This window comes from Haliotis rubra, unplaced genomic scaffold (genome assembly GCF_003918875.1).
Source record: "Haliotis rubra isolate DU_JTF1 unplaced genomic scaffold, ASM391887v1 Scf47, whole genome shotgun sequence".
Taxonomy (NCBI): domain Eukaryota; kingdom Metazoa; phylum Mollusca; class Gastropoda; order Lepetellida; family Haliotidae; genus Haliotis; species Haliotis rubra.
Genome location: NW_025767157.1, coordinates 3,225,193 through 3,246,265, shown reverse-complemented (window position 1 = coordinate 3,246,265; position 21,073 = coordinate 3,225,193). Strand labels below are relative to the sequence as shown.

The 21,073-nt window shown below is 41.5% G+C and overlaps 2 protein-coding genes across 2 annotated transcripts; both read right to left on the bottom strand.

The window, feature by feature from the left end:
* Nucleotides 1-6,725: 6,725 nt before the first annotated feature.
* On the bottom strand, nt 6,726-11,406 carry LOC124290621 (cytochrome P450 2J6-like). The gene is made up of 5 exons (XM_046727387.1): nt 10,778-11,406; nt 8,495-9,019; nt 7,532-7,972; nt 7,048-7,256; nt 6,726-6,964 (listed from the first exon to the last, which is right to left on the bottom strand). The coding sequence occupies exons 1-4, from the start codon at nt 11,106-11,108 to the stop codon at nt 7,078-7,080; spliced, it is 1,476 nt and encodes a 491-aa protein (XP_046583343.1). The 5' UTR covers nt 11,109-11,406; the 3' UTR covers nt 6,726-6,964; nt 7,048-7,077.
* Nucleotides 11,260-18,879, bottom strand: LOC124290578 (cytochrome P450 2G1-like). Its single transcript, XM_046727326.1, has 4 exons — nt 18,500-18,879; nt 17,115-17,236; nt 15,894-16,335; nt 11,260-11,312 (listed from the first exon to the last, which is right to left on the bottom strand). The coding sequence occupies exons 1-4, from the start codon at nt 18,768-18,770 to the stop codon at nt 11,260-11,262; spliced, it is 888 nt and encodes a 295-aa protein (XP_046583282.1). The 5' UTR covers nt 18,771-18,879.
* Between the last annotated feature and the right edge of the window lie 2,194 nt (nt 18,880-21,073).

Genomic DNA, 21,073 nt, shown 5'->3' with positions numbered 1-21,073 from the left:
GATCCAGCGAGGGGGGTGGGGTGCAGGGGTGCGGACCCCCTCCCCCTTTTTTTCCCAGAATTTTTATTAAATGACCATAAAAACTCTCGTGGAAATCAAATGAGCACCCCCTTTCTCAAAAGGCTGTATCCGCCCTGAGTATTATATCAACAGTACGCTGTCTTCATGTTACAATGGTTCGGTTGTATAAGTTGGTGTTAATTTGTACGTTATATACATATAACAGAGTAGGTTGCATTCCGCGTGTTTAAATATTGTCTCTGTCGTTGTACATTCAGTTATTTTGATCTGCATTTAAGCCGCAGTTGGTTGTAATCTGCTTGATTAAGAAACAGTAGGTTTGTATCTGCGCATTTAGTAACCAGATCATATCTTCACCTCGTTAACACCCCGTTCCCCCTCATACACCCCCGCCCCCCGTCTCTGTGTGTGTGGTAGTTCACAACACAGGCTGCAGTTGCCCCTGTGTACACACTCTGCATGTCGCAGCAAGTAGGCTGTCACAACTCAAGGACGTTTCGTCCTAGCTTGGTGTGTGCACATTGATAAATCATTCTCTCAGTCTTATAGCTGTGTGTTGTTATGTCTCTTAAGTGGATTAGTCCATTGTATGGAATAGGTAACAGGCAGGGGATTAACAGTGCAACAGACCGTAAACTATATTGTTGTAAGCTGTAGGGGTAGTGGCATGTAGGGGTAATGGGGGGTTACCGAATCAGGTATTGGTGACATTGCATAATACCTCTAGAACAAAGGTCATTTTATAGGCCGGTTAAGAGTCATGGTGACCGCCCGGGAAACCCACATTTGAAAAATAACGAAGTCACATTTCAAGTACAACCCCCGTGCCGCGAATCGCCGCGAAAACCACAATGAGTAAGGGAATCAATACCGTTTTTTCAAATAGCGTCACCCATTGATCACAATGGATTAAAATTATATTAGTGACTTGTCCTTTGTTTGTTTAGTTAACATATGATGGGTGGCTTCTTTATTCTGGTTGAGGATTTTGGCTTACATGTGATAACATTAATCTTTTTATGTTTATTTCGTTTTATTAATATTGCATTCTCTGGTTATATTGTAGATTGTATTATCAGCTACTAGTTGAGGGAGGTGTAAATGTTTTGTATTATTTTGAATGTATGTGATAATCACATTAAGTTATCGATGTTCCATATACTGAAAACGTTGTATAGGCCGTTAATGAGCCTTTAGACTGCCTTCACATTGATGTAGATTACGTATCTGCATACACAGTCAGTATTATATGAATAAAGATTTTCTCGTTCACAGATGTCCCATATACTGATAACAGTATGGGGCGGGTCATTTTAGAGGCCGTTTAGGAGTCATTAGACAAAGCGTGTGTAACAAAGTTCTGCTGTCGTTACTTTGACGTAGATAACACATATACGCACACAATCAGTAATTGGGTAATGCATGAATCCGGACTTCTTTGATGGGCATTTTAGAAGTTGAGTTGATGAAGAATGATGACAATTTTTTGGATATACAACTTCTTTTATTCTGTGAAGGGCGACGTTTCGACATAGGTTCTAATGTCGTTGTCAAGCAAGTTGTCAGCAATTGGGTAATGCAAGTGATCACTTATACACCTGGAGAAAAGTTAAGCACCCCCTGATAATTTTTCAGTGATGAAGGTAAGAACCACATGAAATAATCTACCCAATGAGATGAGCTAAACGATTGGGATCTGTACGAACAACCCACAAACAACAAGGAACAGCCACTTTAGCGAGTTGATATGATATTTAATTCATGATATTGTTGTGCAAACACGGGCGCTATTTTCACCTGAAAACATTACTCCTTTACGTATGGAGGTGCAGAGTTCATGCCATTATGGAATTCTGCACATGCTTCCTAAAAACATTGCTTAAGGTCTGTAGATGACATCTGTATGTCAAAATGTTCAATAGCGGGGGAGAACCCTCCATGAGCTTGAATGACAGTCTCAACCCTGCGTCGCATGCTTCCAGTCAGACGCCGGATCAGCTCCCGGGGCAACTGCTGCCACTCTCTATGCAAGGCTGCTTCCAATTCACGTAGATTCGCTACTGGAGGTTCCAATGCCTGTGTACGACGAATGTCCCAAATGTACTCCAACGGATTCAGATCTGGACTCATTGCAGGCCAAGGCAAAGTTGTAATAGCGTTGTTCTGGAGGTAAGCAGTCATTGCCCTTGAACGATGGGGTCTGCCATTGTCATCCATGAACTGGGGTCTTGTGGCCAGTGGGTGGTTATCAAAATGGGGGACAACAACTGGTTCCAGGACATTTCGGATGTACAGTTCACCTGTAAGGTTGCCTCGTATGGTAACCAGGTCCAACTTTCAATCATGGGAGCAGAAAACGACTTTCATCTGACCAGTAAATTTTTCGCCATGTCCTCAGATTCTACGCACGTCGCGCCAGACACCATGCCAAACGAAGCCTCTGATGGTCATCTGTCAGTAGAGGGCGTTTGATTACTCTTCTGGACCTCAGGCCTACAGCTCTTAAGCGATTTCTGACGGTTCTGTCGGAAAGACGACGTGCGTCTCTTGAACACACCAGGTTTACCACAAGTTCGTTTCTAGGTTTGTCTGCACCACACCTGTTTCTTTCATCAAAACGGTAAACGTCTGAGCTCTGCTTGACTTCACACTTTCCTTCTACATTACTCTAACACACGTGACATAAGTGGAATGCTGCCCAAATCAGCTTTAACTCAGCTAATACCTCCACTTGTCCCTGAACCATACCTACAGTGCAGTGTGCAGTTTTCCACTCGTTACACGATACTGTCGCCAACACCTGATAGCCGTCTTTGGCCTTTGCTATGTTATCTATGCAGTGCGTTGTAGTTATTTGTGGTTTAACTCTCTGAAGTAGCCTGTATATGGTTGTGTTTACAATCATGTCGTGCATAGTGTAATTCTAGAGGGTATAAAACCAGCAGTCATACACTGGCAATTTGTCTTTGTAGACATACGCAAACCTAACACTTGAAGGATTTTGGTTTAAAAATGGTTCTGAATTGTAGACTTATTAAATCTTTTCGTGATGTTGAGAAACACTGTCTGTATAGAAAGCAGTACATACTTCTGTTTGTCTGTCCAGCATTTAAATACAATCCAACCAAAAGAGCTTTCCTGTATTATGACATAGGGGTTTAGTTATGACCCCGAGTATTCATTGTTCGGGGTTTATCGAGCACCTGTTTGACCTGAAGGGGCACTGCATGTAATATAATCCCAGAGTTTTGATCGTTGCTGGTGGTATATGACCTAGTACATTGGTTCACCTGCTTCAGATTCGAGGGCGTATTATCAGCCATGATACGCCCTTCTGTGGACCTGTTTATAGGTCTGTCCCGTTTTACTCACTAACACAATGCTCAGGTACAGGCAACTTTATTTCGACTTCTATCCTAATGTAAATAGTTACATGCATGAATTCACAAAAGTTGCGTCCCGTAAAGATCCGGGTTAGCATTTGTCTCCAGCAACACATGCATGTCGAAAGAGGTTGCTAACGCAATTGGGTGGCTAGGGTTGTTCGGTGAACTTTATCGTAACGCAATGCCTGGGGTCAATCACTGGATTGTCTGATCCAGACGACGTTATTTAAAGACCATCTTCATATAGCCTGGGCGTCATTAGACATCAGAAAAACAAATAATCAGACACTCGTATACTAAAAACATCAGATAACATATGGTGTGTAAAGTACTATTTCGTAGAAGGCTGCATCTCATTAAGAGACTATTACTTTGTTTTGTTGCTCAAACAACAATACTTTGTTATAAGAGACTCTTATCTTTTGCCAGGTAAATACTCATACGACGCTTGATGTTAATGTTCTGTTTACATGGCGTATGACCTTGAGCTGTTGTAAAGCCAACACAGAGGCCGTGTCTATAGCTACAGGTACATTCAGGGGCTTGGCTAGTGGGAGCAAGGATACCTGTGTGTCACAGTACTCGGAGCAGAGGTGGCCCTATGTAACTACTCACACAAACTAATTATTCCACTCCAGCGTGCTAAACAATGACAGATTCAGAACAGGTACCTCTTCCCTAATGCATTCTTGTTTTGTCACTGTAAAAATGGCAGGACTGGTTTAATTGTTGAATGTGAGTGTTTATGTCAATGTCAGACCGCCTCCATGATCCAGTGGGTAGATCATCTGCCCGGAGAGTGGAAGGTTGGGTTCGATCCATGGCCGCGTCAGACTAAAAGATCAGGCAATGAAATGACAAATATCCTCATTTTACGTATTTTTGTTTGACCCTTGACCTTCCGAGGTCTTGTTATGATTCAACCCAAATTCATAAACATTGATGCCATAAATAATAAACTAAGAAAATAAAATTTAATGATGGTGTGTGGTAACCTTATTTGTGACTTCCATCTGGACCTAAGTTTAATAAATATTTAAATTTTGCAACCAAGTAGGTGAATAAGGCTTCTGAAAAATTGTAAAAGCTTTCACTCACCACTCGGGAATATTGTTTTCAAATGTATTCCTACTTCGTAACAAACATATCAATATAAACTGACTGGAAGATAAAAAATGAAAGAAGCAGTTTCGACACACATACTGATATGTGTGGCAGCCAATAAATATGCTACCGTGGACGAGACATATTAACGACTGATATTATGTCAAACGTCCTTTGCAACCGTCGTCACATGGCCCGTAGTTAACCAATCACTCCAAATTACCTCGGATTCATACATACCTTGTCAAGCGTAATATCAGTATTCAAACTATTCATACCAAGAATATAGATTACCATCACTGATCTTTGATAAAGACCGTGGCAGTTCCTTTACGAGGGGTTGTTTTAAAGAATAGGTTTATAAGATAATTCTTTTGATAGATGAATTTCTCATTCATTAGCGCGGGCTTACGTAGGTCATAGTCATTGGCACATAGCGCTGAAACTAAATCTGTTATTCGTTTCTTTATCAAAGCTGAAACATTATCAGTGTATGTTGGTTTATACTGCATCATGGCTGTGTAAATGTTATATGGGAGAAGAGCCTGTTGGAGAACCCATAACATATTGGTTTTCAGCAGCAGTGTGTGGTTATTTACAAGCTTAACAGACTTGGTCCTTAGAGATGTTTCATTATGGGACAGTTTCTGGAAGGTTGACTGTGCCTACAGGATACAAAGGTGAGAAGAGATCGACTCGACCTTTCCTACTTGACGTATGGCTCACCAAGGTACATACTGATCTGATCAACCAGCTAATCTCTGTACGACCGGGAGGCAATAGTAAGCGTCATAATTAACTGTTTCTTTGGTAATTTCCCCTCTTTGTCATGTAAACAGTCAGTTCTGAAGGTATCTCCCCCCCATGATAGTTTCTTGCTCCCTCCCTCCCCAACAAGTTCGTTTTTTGTTCGAATCTAGGTTGGGTATGATAAAGACACCTTTAAGGAAGGTGAATCATCGGAACTGAGCATCATGGGGACAGTGTGGGGGACACTCAGGCGATCAATATTGGCGTATCTAAACTCTTCCATAATGGTGGCCTGTTCGTTGGGAAGGTTCGTCTAGTCTTTCATGGACGGCCGTCTACTCTGATCTACGTTTTCCCCAGATTTCTTGGCAGCACTTCTCTTGTACACCCGGGTAGATCAGCATTCAGCGTATTGTGGTGGCATTGAGGCATTCTCAAATTTCGTGCATATTTCATTTAGGTAAAAATAGTAAGTTTTGTTTGCTTGCTTTACCATGAAATGTTGTTGACTACGGTCATAGTATTCTGACATATCACATACTTTAGAACATTTTTATAGACTGAACACAGAACAGCCTTGCAATTATGTTTTAAATTTCATCACGAAATAAAGATTAAAAAGAATGTTTGCTATGTAACAAGATTATGACAACCATGTGATACTACACTGTGAAAACTTATGACCTCTCCGAAATAACTTTATCTCATCTTTGATTGATCTACTTGATGTTGAAACCTATGTCATTTTTTAAATGTTGGAAGATCGACGAAATGTTGTCAACTCTCCAAGGTGCAGATACAAAGTTCACACGATCCCTAGTGCGGGACACATACCATGTTGTCATTATAACTAAATTTGCAAAATATGTCAATCATTTGAAACCACATGTTGAGTTTGTATTTTAATGGAGACACTCTGTGTACAAGTGATGCCATCCCCTCTGTGAATGTTTGATTATATTTCTGTACATATCAATTGTCAACTATCAATGACATTGTCCTGTGAGTCAATACTAATGTGTTTTATGTTTGATGAACTCATGTATCAATAATCTTCGGATTAAAGAATCTCTCTCTCTACAAATTCCAGACATAAACAGATAGATAAATTTGAATTAAATAAGGAAAATGATAATGCTATGGCATGGTCATTGACATTAATTGTAACTGTAGTGACACAATAACGGTAGCAATATTTTTAGTAATAGCCAGTTTTATATGTTTACTTTAAAATATAATTTTTAATGAAATTAGATATTTCAGAATGTTTGAAGAATATGTAATGGGCAAAAGATTTACTTATATATGTCCCTGTCATGTAAAAAACAGGTAAAAGACGGCATGTTACGGCAGTGACATTGTAATGGTATATAATGTCACCACCGTAATGGCCCATCACAGCCGTGTTCTTCTTTGTCATAGCCGTTACTCGACCCTGTCCTTACCGTAACAAAAAAATCATACTTATATGCTTATTGATTTTATTCATTTGATACAATTTTTTTAATGTTAAATAAGATTCCCAAAACATTTGATATCTTTGATTTAAACATTTAGATACAAACAAAAAATCACGATGTTGGAAAACTCATAGAATCTAGGTTGTTTAACTCCGCATTCAGCGATATTAGTAAATGGTCGAGCCTGCACCAGACAATCCAGTGATCAACATCACGCAATTGGGAGACGATGATCACCCGATCCTGTTAGTCGCCTCTTACGACAAGCATGTGTTACTGAAGACCAATTCTAACACGGATCTTCACGGCTACATAGGCATTGTGTACTTTTTAACATTGTGATGATCCAAACAATATTAGTTTCGGGGGATAATGTTTAGTTTGAATTCCTTTGGCGAATATGATAAACCCAGTGTTCCTTCCATTGGAGGCTTTTCCCCGTTCACTGGGACGAACTTGAATCTCTGAATCATGGTGGTGAGGAAGAGGAAGAGCTCCATCCGGGCCATTGACTCCCCCGGGCAAACCCTTCGTCCTTGAAATATGAAAAACAAAGGTACAGTGTCATTACTGTATGTATGTATGTATGTATGTATGTATGTATGTATGTATGTATGTATGTATGTATGTATGTGTGTGTGTGTGTGTGTGTGTGTGTGTGTGTGTGTATGTGCGTGTGTGCGTGTGTGCATGTATGTATGTACATCTGTGTGCGTGCGTGTGGGTTTGCGTGCGTGTATGTGTATGTGTATGTACGCATGTGGTTACAGATCTATTGCTTACCATATCTCGAGTTTGTAGGTGACTCACCCAAAGAAAAGGGGATAAATTCCTCCCTCTTCTGAATCTTGCCTGCGTCATCGAGGAAACGGTCCGGCCGAAAGTTTTGCGGGTCTCCCCATACATCCTTGTCTTGGAGGACTGAATCAAGGTTCAACATGACTGTGACGCCTTTCGGGAAGGTGAATCCCCTGAACTGTACATCATGTGGAACTGAGTGAGGGAGATTAGTAGGGAAAATGTCAGCGTATCTTAAGGTTTCCAAGATGGTGGCCTCCACGTAAGGAAGGTTCGTCTTGTCCTTCATGGATGGTCGTCTGCTCTGACCAACGTTTTCCAGAATCTCTTGGAAGCACTTTTCTTGCACATCCGGGTAGTTCAGGAAGTAGACCAGCGCCCAGCGTATAGTGGTGGACGTCGTCTCCGTGCCTCCAGTGAACAGATCATTAATAATCTGCGCCAGATTCTCCACTGCCAACACGAATGTAATCTTTAGTGTAAGTTCACGTGACAGATGTAACATGACCCATATAAAACCGGAAACATTACAATTACATGCCTACGAAATACTAGTTGAAATGTGGAAATGCATTAACAGAATCAGGCATGTATATAGTTCAGTGTAGATTCAGTGTAGATTCTAAAGGAAAGTTCAGCGTCCTCAGTCTGTCAATTTAAGAGATGTTCACAGAACCAACTATACGTTTTGACAAATATAATTCTTAAGTAAAAACGAAAAACCAAATCAAAGTCATGCCTAATTAACATGAGTAAAACAATATGGATTATTGAATGCAATAGCTACATATCTACACAATTCATTACATCCTTAGCAGAAATGATGTGCCAGTTATAAGTATTAAATTCTTTACATTCAACCTATTGGACAAATCTAGAAAAAAACCTTTAAAAGTAAATAGCCAACGAATCTCCTTGTCGTGTAAAGGATAATGTACATTCCATGAACATCTTTAAATAACAAAACACACTTACAGTCTAACGTAGTTGTTTCTTGTTTCTGTTGGCGACGTCGCATCTCCTTAAAGTATACATGGATGAAATCGTCCCGATTTTCATAATCGTGATCGTTTAAGTGATCCTTAATGAAAGGTTTAATCAGTAGATTATCCACAATATCTATGCTGTCCATTGTTTTTGTGAACTTGAATGGGTCTCCAGGCAAATATCGCACAGCAGGAAAAACGTTTAGTATTCCAGACAATGCGCTATTTTTAAAAAAAACATCCAATGCTTTCAGAAATTTGACGAAGACATGGTCGGTATATTCAAAACGTTTGCCAAAGACAACGGAACAGATGACATTTGATACGGCATTCTGCACAAGACGCTCTATGTTGAAACCCCGGCCTTTCTCTTCCTCCAGGGCAACCATAAACTGAGCAATTTCCTCGTGTATTTTGTCCTCCATGATGTTTTTTCCCATTCCAAACTCTCGCAGAGCATTGAGAGCAAATCGTCTCTGTTCATGCCACAAGTCCCCGGAGGTTCCGACTACTCCTGTTTGGAAAAATACAGGTCAATAGAATTCAGCTGTATTTCGTGGAATAAATCTTGCAGTGTTTGTAGACATTGTAGAACAGTGTTGTGTTTGTATCACGTTGTTTCTGTTAAGACTCAGTTTAGGACGGTGGTGACCTGGGTGCCGTTCTACAAAGCGGTCTTAGCGCTAAGGTGACCGTAACTCCCATTACCTTAACATAGACTTACGGCTAGCGTAGCGCTATGGTTGCTTTGTACAACGGCACCCTGGTTAATCTATTAAGACTGGGAGACAATACTAGCGTGAAGGTTCTGGGCCTACACTGGGACGTGCAAGTGCTGGCTGAAGAATTGGAGCAATCATTTTATGTACACAAAGCGGGTCTAAATCTGGTCCTGGTCACCTCAAATATGACGTCACATATGACGTCTCACGGTTCGAGACCAGCAGATGTGTGGCGTTCGTTTTTCACCCTGGATACTCAGACTTGGCCTATTTTGAAAGCTTCAGCACTATTGCAGCGATGTGTATCTTAGCATCACTATCTTTGTTGCTACAATCACTGCTAATACATTAAAGTTATATTGAATTTGCATTGCCACGCTGTTTTATACCGTCATTGTAATTAGTTCATTTTAGAAAACAATTCTTAATTTTATCACATTTTTGTTATTTCACGCTATATTCTTTGTATGTATGCATTGCCATAGGTCAGTTGTATAGTGCCACCAGGTTATGGCACGGGTCAGCTGTATAGTGCCGCCAAGGTATGCCATGGGTCAGCTGTATAGTGGCACCAAGGTATGACATGGGTGAGCAGTATAGTGCTGTCAAGGAATGCCACGGGTCAGCTGTATAGTGCAGCCAAGTTATGACATGGGTCAGCTGTTTAGTGCAGCCAAGGTATGACATGGGTCAGCTGTATAGTGCTGCCAAGGTATGACATGGGTCAGCTGTATAGTGCAGCCAAGGTATGACATGGGTCAGCTGTATAGTGCAGCCAAGGTATGACATGGGTCAGCTGTGTAGTGCAGCCAAGGTATGACATGGGTCAGCTGTATAGTGCTGCTAAGGAATGACATGGGTCAGCCGTATAGTGCTGCCAAGGTATGACATGGGTCAGCTGTATAGTGCTGCTAAGGAATGACATGGGTGAGCCGTATAGTTCAGCCAAGGTATGACATGGGTTATCTGTATAGTGGGGCAGGTGTTAATTCTATACACGTGAGAAACATCTTCGATAGTATGGAAATGCATAAAGGTAACAACGGGTGTAAACATGAATGGAAACATTTTTTCGAGAGTTATTTACAGTCGCACTAAAGTATATTTACAAAATAAAAGAGTTATGTCCAGAACCTTCCTTGTCTGTCCATGCGTATCACTAGGATAACTGATGCTAGATGTTAAACACTCTGTTTTGTCCTTTCTTGTGCCCTCTTTAAGCTTACTGCATGGACTTCGGCTTTCCCAATCCCCCACATCGTGTCAAAAGTGAATGCACATTATTTGTGTTCGTGTACACACAAATGTTCACTTTCATCAACGATTATGGACAATGCCGTACAAAAAGCTAAATGACACAGCCAAACACATTCTGCTTGCAATGTTCTTGATTTGACGATACTTCCGGCAATGGTAGTTATTGGCACATTTAACGTCTTCAATGTGGATATCGTGGCTGCCATGTTATAAATGGGATCAGGAGTGTGGTTCAATGGTTAGTATCACTATAAAAACACCTTCAGTTTGGCTAAAATATAAAGAAAACGTACCTTTTCCCTTTGAGAAGAAATCGGTAAAAAAGGATCGCGGTCTGTCGGAGAAGACGTCGGCGTTCTTCACTATGGCTTCTTTAATAACGTTGTAGCCGTTGAGGACGATGAGAGGCTTGTGGAAAACATACAGACTGAAAATGTCGCCATACTTCTGTCGGAGGTTCTTGTACAAGACCCGGGGATCAGAGTCCATGGACAGGGCGTTCCCCACGAACGGAAGGAGAGGGGGGCCTCGGGGCAGTCCAGGTGGGCGCCGCGTTGACAGCCATAACACTACCAGTACCACGACCAGAAATAAGGCAACTGTTGTAACTCCGAAATCCCACATCGTCGTCCGCTAGGTTCCAGGCTGTCTAAAACCTGACACGAGAGAGCGAGACTGAGTATAGCTGCGAAGTGGTACATTCACACAACTGACTGATTTATAACACTGCCGGTTATCAATGTTTTCAGAGTGAGTCAGCCAAAACAGGTGCATGTCATGCACATGTCTTGTACATGTGTGGAGTGGCCAAGGACTGTCTCCCAGACCCTGGAGAATAAAGTATATGAGAGTAATATATTGCCCCAGCTCCAGAAATTAAGCATAGGCACAACACACCGTCAGTATACGTATTTGCCTTCCAACCAAACGAAGGTCAATATTCAAATTATGGATGTTTGCGCACGTTTCATAAAGTAGGCCAAATAGTGATTTCCAGAAGCCTTGAACTTGTTTACACTCCCAAAATAACTGGGTTGTCATTTCAACCTTTACAGCTCTCTAAAGTAGTTTTTATATAAGAATGAGTTTGTTGGAAAACATCCTGTGAATAATTCTTAATTGGAGCCATCTCAATTATGTATCTGAGGTTTTCTTAAGTGGTTTTATACTCTGATTCTGCCAAAATACATGCGTCCATTTATGTGTAAATTCAAGGTGGGTGTCACATGCATTCAAAATAAAATAAAAACACTTTGCTCTGCTAGCTATTTGTTGACAACAGCCTGGGTTACTGTGTACAGGTTGTTTAACTGTGTTTCTGCACACACTTTGTCCAATAGATGTTCCATATACTGATAACAGTATGAGGTGGGGCATTTTATTGGTCGTTTAGGAGTCATTAGACAAAGTGTGTGTAACAACTGCCTATCTGCATACGGTAATAGGGTACAAATATATATGAATCCACAGTTTCTCGTTTACAGTTGATATCATTACTGTGCTGTTCATGTTTTCAATGTGTGAACAATATGCTTTGAAATTGTTTCTGTTATAGTATCATAATCAGATGTGACCAAGTCGTCAAAGTTGCCGCAATTCGCTGTGTAGAGTTGCGTCCCTTGAGCACCAGAAACCAATGATTGTTGTTTGGAATCCTGGTTTGCCACAAGTTCGTTTCTAGGTTTGTCTGCACCACACCTGTTTCTTTCACCAAAAAAGGTAAACGTCTGAGCTGTGTTCGACTTCACACTTTCCTTCTACATTAATCTAACACAAGTGATGTAAGTGGAATGCTGCCCAAATCAGCTTTAACTCAGCTAATACCTCCATTTGTCCCTGAACCTTAGCGGGGCAGTTGGGTAGCCTAGTGGTTAAAGCGTCCGCTCGTCACGCCGAAGACCCGTGTTCAAATCCTCACATGGGTACAATGTGTGAAGCCCATTTGATGTGTCCCCCGCCGTGATATTGTGGGAATATTGATAAAAGCGGCGTAAAACCATACTCACTCACTATCCCTGAACGCTTGCCTGCAGGGCAGTGTGCAGTTTTACACATGCTATACACTCTACAAGACCCTGTCGTCAACGCCTGGTAGCTGGCTTTGTTCCTTACCTTACGCTCAAACGTACTTAAACTTTCTGATGTGTCGCGACAAGGTAAGGGTGTGACTTCAGGAATGAAATACCCACATTTATATTCAAATTCATCAAACATATCCACGTAAAACTGGTCTTAATGTTATTTATGCGATATATAGTAGCAATTCTTCAAATGGATTAACTTTTCTGAAGTAGCCTTATGTTGATTGTATTTACATGACATAGTAAAATCTTTGAGGTTCATGGTGTTTTTGAGAAACATTGTCCTTGCAAAGAACTCGGCACTCGCAGCACATAGTTATGCTGGTCTGAACCAAAAACATCTAAAAGTGTAATTTAAACACCTCTCCCATATTGCGACACAGCGGATATCTTTTATTACTTTAGTAGTATTTATTGTTTAGAATTTATCGGGCACCTGTCTGGCGTGAATGAGGTACTGTCAAGTCTATTTGGACTTGTTTCTAATATGATTTATTCCATGCAGGAAGTCACGAAAGACGCCTCTCCAGCAACAAATGCTTCTTGTAAGAGGCTGGTAAACTGCATTGTTGTTCCCTCTATGCGTAGATCATTGCTCATGATGTCAATCACTGGGTTATCTTATTTAAAGACCATTATTATATTGCTAGAATATTACAGAGCACCTCGCTAGACTTCAAACATACAAAAACAACAAAGTCCTATTTCTCAGAAGCTTACAATCTCATTAAGAGACCGTTACTTGCTTGTCGTAAGAGGCAACTGACGGGATCCTGGTCAGGCTCCCTGGCTTGGTTGAGTGCGGCGTAAAACTAAACTCACTCATTCACTCAGATACCGCTACTTAATATTGTTGCACAAACAACGTGCATTCTCCATTACACTATTGTAAGAGACTTTTATCTTTTTTCAGGTAAATACTGATAAGACGTTTCACGCCAATGTTTTATTTACATGCAGTGTGACTTTGAACTGTTGAAAAGTCAACAAAGAGGTCGTGTGTATAGCTGCAGTCAACTTGTGCATACGTGGGCTTGGCTAGTGGGAGCATAGACACCTGTGTGTTATAAAACTCGGCACAGAGATAGGTCAAGGTGACATTATGAAACTACTCACACAAACTTACAGACAACCAATAGCGACCATTGCAGCATGTATGCATTACTCCATGCACGCGAGGCGACGGTTATTCCACTCTAATACTCTGAACTATAACAGATTCAGAAGGAGGGGCCTTATTGTAGGGACCTGTTATTGAAATCTTGCTTCGATTTTATGTGTGAATAAATTGAGTTTTCAGAAAGGCTATATTGAATGATTATCGTACTACATGTACGTGTTGCGGGGCAGAACAACCATTGTGAGAGCTGACGGCGATTGTCGTCACCTTTTGTAAAGCAATCCATTATTTATCGCGGTTGCTGATTAAGATTTAATCACATGTTTCACATACATAGCTGTATTGTGGATGGAAAAGTGTGAAATATCGGTCCGAACAGCGACTAATAATTGTATTGCTTTTTGGAAGACAGTACCTCTGCCATGTTATTGATCGTGTGCGGTCTATCTTTCGAGTTTTTTCCTAAACGCAGAATTTGTGCCAAATGGTAAGCAAATCAAATAAGAAATTGCCGTTCCATTGAAACCCATTCTGACCTTTGAAGAGTCATTCAGCAGAGTCATCATTGATCATGTTGGTCCTTTACCTACCACTAGGACTCATGGCCAGAATACTCTACCACGGTTATTCCACGGGGTTAAAAGGACTTTATGACTTCAGTTAACACGGGAAGTAACTGCATATGAGTCCAAAGAATGGCGAAACTTGTTCCAGTGGAACTGGTAAATGAATAACGCATTAAAACGAGGATATATGGAATTCTGGAAGGGACATTGTCGCGTTGTCGCCCTCAAATACAAGCAAAATGAGGCAAAATTAACCAAAGCGCGACAATGCGGCAACGCGACATTTTGGCCATTTGTCGCATTGTCGCGATGTCGCATGTCCCGTTTTGAATAATATTTCTCTATTCCTCCAAAGAGCGACAATGCGACATAGCGACAATTTTCAAGGGCAAAATATGTCTCATTGTCGCCCTATCTAAGATGTGTAAAAAAACGCCTAAACATTGACTAAAACGCGACAATGCGACTCAATCATAATAATGTTCAGCAAAATGGCCAGTTTGAATACATCCATTCCATTAACCAAGGACTCTTAACCCACAGACTTCACGGCCACATGTACGTTCATTTCTTATTGCTCTGAGTTCGATCCCTGGGTATCTTAGCCCTTTTAAAACATCGAAACATAATGATCCATGTGATAGTTTTTAAATTCCGCCATAACTAATAAAACGCGACACGCGACAATGCGACAACGCGACATTTTGATGAAAAGTCGCATTGTCGCGAGTCGCGCTTTGTTAAAATATTGAGTATAACTTATGTATTATAACGTATTGACTAAAACGCGAGACGCAACAATGCAACAACGCACATTTCATCAAAATGTCGCGTTGTCGCATTGTCGCGTGTCGCGCTTTGTTGAAATATTCAGTATAGTATGCATTATAACGTATTGACTAAAACGCGACAATGCGACAACGCGATATTTTGATTAAATGTCGCGTTGACGCATTGGCACGTCTCGCGTTTTAGTCAATTTTTAGCCTTTTTTTACACATCTTAGATAGGGCAACAAAAATTGTCGCTATGTTGCATTGTCGCTGTTTGGAGGAATAGAAAATTATTATTCAAAACGCGACATGCGACATCCACTCCACTCCACTTTTTATGAATGTCGCGTTGTCGCATTATCGCGGGTCGCGTTTTAGTCAATACCTTATAACACATACTATACTCAATATTTTAACAAAGCGCGACACGCGACAATGCGACAATGCGACATTCCATAAAAAGTGGACTGGAGTGGAGTGCGTGAGTGAGTGAGTGAGTGAGGGAGGGTTGGTTTCTGGCACTCCAAGGGTACGCAACTCTGCCAAGCGATTTCACCGTTTTTAATATCAATGACATAATGATAACAGTCCATTTGTATGGCGTTTTCCCAAGAAGAATATCACGTTCAAAGCCGACCTAAACCCCACTCAGACAAGTTATACTGACTCCGAGCCGACGAGTCCTTGTTGTACCCATTAATGCCGAGCGCCTGGCAGGGACCAACAAGTTCCATTATATTTTAACGTCTTTTGGTATGACGCGGCCGGAGATCGAACCCGCGACCTTATGCTCTCCGGGCGGACACTCTAACCACAACACCAAGGTGGCGGTCGGACTTAAAACTATGTCACGTTTTTATGTAACTCACCCAACGAAAAGGGGATAAATTCCTCCCTCTTCTGAATCTTGCCTGCGTCATCGAGGAAACGGTCCGGTCGAAAGTTTTGCGGGTCTCCCCATACATCCGTGTCTTGGAGGACTGAATCAAGGTTCAATATAACTGTGACGCCTTGTGGGAAGGTGTATCCTCTGAACTGTACATCTTGTGCAACTGAGTGAGGGACAGCAATAGGAGCAATATCAGCGTATCTTAAGGTTTCCAAGATGGTGGCCTCCACGTAAGGAAGGTTCGTCCTGTCCTTCATGGAGGGTCGTCTGCTCTGACCCACGTTTTCCAGAATCTCCTGGAAGCACCTGTCTTGTACATCCGGGTAGTTCAGGAAGTAGACCAGCGCCCAGCGTATTGTGGTGGACGTCGTCTCCGAAGCCCCCAACGAACAGATCAGCAATAGTCTCAGCCAGGTTCTCCACTGCCAACATGAATGTAAACTTTAGTGTTATTATATCATTATATTATATCATTATTGATATCTAAATACGCACTCATAAATCGGAAGAATTTGGCTTAAATAATATTTGTTATGCTATGATACTACTACTACAATATTGACCCAACCCTACACGAGTCACAGTATTTATGTGACCAGAAATGTGACATTTCGTGCTCCCAGGAGCTAATACACAACACAATATCAACAGCATTTACAATATTAATGGACGCAATTAAAACGTTTTGTTTTCCAAAAGCGTACCTAAAAGCGTTGCAAGTAAATATCAAACGAAACTCAGTTATGGTAATACATTATGGACATCCCACAAACATAGATTGTCAAGATGAAACATACAGTCTAACGTCGTTGTTTCTTGTTTCTGTTGGCGACGTCGCATCTCCTTCAAGTACACATGGATGAAATCGTCTCTGTTTTCCTCATCGAGTTGGTGTAAGTGATCCTTAACTAAAGGATTAATCAGTAGATTATCCACAATATCTACCTTGCCCATTGTTTTCTTGAACTTGAACGGGTCTCCAGGCAAAAATCGCACAACAGGAAAAACCTTCAATAATCCCGATGTTGTGCTACTCTGAAAAGTGTCATCCAAAGATTCCAGAAATTTGACGAATAGAGGGTCGGTATATTCAAAACGTTTGCCAAAGACAATGGAACAGATGACATTTGATACGGCATTCTGCACAAGACGTTGTATATTGAAACCATTTCCTTTCTGTTCCTCAAGGGCTAATACAAACTGTGCAATTTCCTCGTGTATTTTTTCCTCCGTGATGGTTCTTCCCGCTCCAAACTCTCGGCAGAGCATTGAGAGCAAATCGTCTCTGTTCATGCCACAAGTCCCCGGAGGTTCCGACTACTCCTGTATGAAAAATACAATTAAGTAGAATCAGGGATATGGCGTTATGTGTCATTATTTGCAGACATTGTAGAACTGTGTTGTATTTGTACCACGTTATTTCTGTTCAGACTCAGCTGAGGGCGGTGGTGACCTGGTTACTATATTAAGCTTGTGAGACAAGACTCGCGTGGAATGTTCCAGGCCTATTCTGGAATAGTGTGACCAAAGTGTTTGTGAAAGTTTTTATGCATATAAAGCAGGACGAAAATCTTGTCTTGGTAACCTCACATGGCATCTGACGTTTCATGGAGGCCAGCAGTTGTGTGACGAACTCTTTCCACCCTGGATACTCAACTTTACCAAAAGTGTAGGGAGGTGAGTACTATCATCACTATCACTATACCCTATTCTGCTAAAGGTAGAATCAATTACAGGATTCCGACTATATCATGATCATGATATATGTATAACGCTGCCAAGAATTGACATTGGTCAGCTGTATAGTGCTGCCAAGGTATGACATCGGTTAGTTCTATAGTGCTGCCATGGTATGATATGGGTCAGCTGTATAGTGCTGCCAATGGATGACATCGGTCAGTTGTATAGTGCTGCCATGGTATGATATGGGTCAGCTGTACAGTGCTGCCAAGGTATGATATGGGTCAGTTGTATAGTGCTGCCAATGGATGACATCGGTCAGCTGTGTGGTGCTGAAAATGTTATGTCATGGGTCAGCTGTACAGTGTGCCAAGGTATGCCATGGGTGAGCTGTACCGTGCTGCCGAGGTATGCCATGGGTAAGCTGTATAGTGTTGTCAAAGTATGACATGGACCAGCTGTATAGTGTTGTCAAGGTATGACATGGACCAGCTGTATAGTGTTGTCAAGGTATGACATGGACCAGCTGTATAATGCTGTCAAGGTATGACGTGGGCCAGCTGTATAGTGCTGTCAAGGTATGACGTTGGCCAGCTGAATGGTGCTGCCACAGTTTGCATGTTCTGCACGTGCATAATATGAAAATCCAGAACGGTAACAATACATGTAGATGTAAACAAATGCAAACAATACTTCGAGTGTTAAGCTTATTTATTGAAGGAAGAGTGTCTTGTCTGTTCTACAATCTTGTATCACTAACTGATGCCAGATATTACACATTTCTGTAATGATAGTTATTAACACAATTAACGTTTCCCAAACTTCTGTTGTGCTTGCCATGTATCAAATCGAATCTGGAGTGTGATTCAATGTTTAGAATCACTATTAAAACACCTTGAAACGTACCTTTTCCCTTTAATATGAAATCAGTCAAAAAAGAGTGCGGTCTGTCGGAGAAGACGTCGGCGTTCTTCACTATGGCTTCTTTAATAACGTTGTAGCCGTTGAGGACGATGAGAGGCTTGTGGAAAACATACAGACTGAAAATGTCGCCACTTCTGTCGGAGGTTCTTGAACAAGACCCGGGGATCAGCGTCCATGGACAGGGCGTTCCCCACGAACGGAAGGAGAGGGGGTCCGGGGGGAAGACCAGATGGGCGCCGCGTTGAATAGCCATAACACTACCAGTACCACGACCAGAAATAAGGCAACTGTTGTAACTCCAAAATCCCACATCGTTGTACGCTAGTTTCAAGCCTGTCTCAAACCTGACAGGAGAGAGCGAGACTGAGTACATTCACACTACACACTCAATAAAACGGCGCCTGTTTATCTATCATTACAGGGTGATTGGATATGGGTATGCCCATATATATGTGTATATATATACATTTGCTTGTGGAGGTAGTTTATTTTCCATTCACTGGCACGAACTGGAACCTCTGGTGGTGGTGTTGAGGAAGAAAAAGAGTTCTTTGTTTTTAATTATCAGCATAAAACATCCCCCAAAAGCTGCAGACAACGGTACGAAATCAGTGACACCGTTCAGCGCAAAATGAAACACAAGCCCCGCCCATTAAGGGTGAGTATCGTGTGCACTCAAGATGAATAATGACACTTTACACCTTTCTTAACTGATAGCTGTTTCTTTGACAACAGCCTGGATTAACTTTGTCCGCTTTGTCCACTGGATGACCCATATATTGATAGTACGGGACGGGTCCTTTAATAGGTCGCTTAGGAGTCATTAGACAAAGCGTATGTAACAACTGCTGTTTTTAGTTTGAGGTGAGGTAAAATTGAGTTTAACGTCGTGCTTGAGAATATTTCGCTCATATGACGACGTGCATGCGTGTGTATGTGTATCTGCGGCTGCTTGTACTAGCCCAGTACTGGTTTTATAGTGCTAGCCTACTGAGAAACCATGCCGCAGTGAAGCATGAATACCCCACTCAGACACATTATACTGACTCCGAGCCGACCAGCCCTTGATGTACCCATTAATGCCGAGCGCCAGGCAGGGACCAACAAGTACCATATTTTAACGTATTTTGGTATGACGCGGTCGGGGATCGAACCCGGGACCTTCCGCTCTCCGGGCGGACGCTCTAACCACTACACCACGGAGGCGGTCGTCTTTACTTTGATGCAGATAACACATCTGTATTACACAATCAGTAACTGGGTACAGGCATGAATCCCGAGTTTCTCACTTACAGTTGATATAAATCGATGTGACTGTTATTATTCGATTATTCCACTCTACCAGATTGAATTGATTCATAAGTTTTGATGTATATACTAGTATGTTATAAATTGGCAGTGCTTATAAATAACTATGATCGTTAGCAGCTATACGGGGTTGACGTAACGTAAATAATTGTCCCCCGAAGAGTTAGAGAGTAAGTAAGGCACCATTTGAAGTATTTATATGCATGTCACAATTTTAAATTCAGCATATTGAGGTATCATTGTGTTTGATGACAAAGTCATGTTTAATGTTAATGTTGGTTTGACTTCCTAACTTATAGCCAGTTTACGCTGGCTGTGTCCAATTCCCCCTTAATCCCCTACTGTCTTACATGTCACCACGCTCAGGTGAATCTGCATCTGTAACAGAAGATGATAGACGGGTAGGAAGAATTCTAAATAAACAACTCGGTAATCTGGGTGCCCATCCGAGTAAGTGTTGTAGACAGGTTGAAATAGTCCCAAATGACGTCATCATCGAACACCTGGCTGACCTTATTTCACAGGGGGCAATGACCGCGCACCCAGTGGGAAAACGGGTCCGGCATGACATCATAGCATCACACCATGACATCATGCCGTTATTTTGGACCAATCAGCATAGAGCAACCATTGAACTCACTCTGGTGTGACTCAGGCTGACTGGGGGGGTCAATGACCGCGTACCCCGTTGGAAACGGATGACACATCCAGCGTGACATCATAGCATCACACCATGACATCACGCCATTATTTTGGACCAATCAGCGTAGAACAACTATCGAACTGACTTGACCACTGCTGTGGAACTGGGGAACTGCTGTGACAGGGGGAGAGAAGCTTCTGTCGCCAGTTGGCATGGAGATTTCTCGCGAGTGTAAACAACCTATGTTAATATGATGATCAACCCATGAATTACTCCCTACTCTCAAACTTAATAGTATGATTTTGTATTGAATGAATGCATCATGATAAGCCAATAAATCCATCATGATAAAAACATCCATAAATAAAATGCTACATGCTCGTTAGAATCAACACTAGCTAGGGCGTGTCAGCTTTGACTGTAGAAATGTGCGTTCTCGTCATGGAGATTGTACATCATATTTAGGAATGCAACTTTCATGGAATTCATCTAAAATTCCATCACGAATGGGGTGTAATTGTATAGTGTTAGCATGAAAGAGTAATGTTTGAATGACAACGCATATGTGTATATTATTATTATATGGGTACTTATATAACGCTATA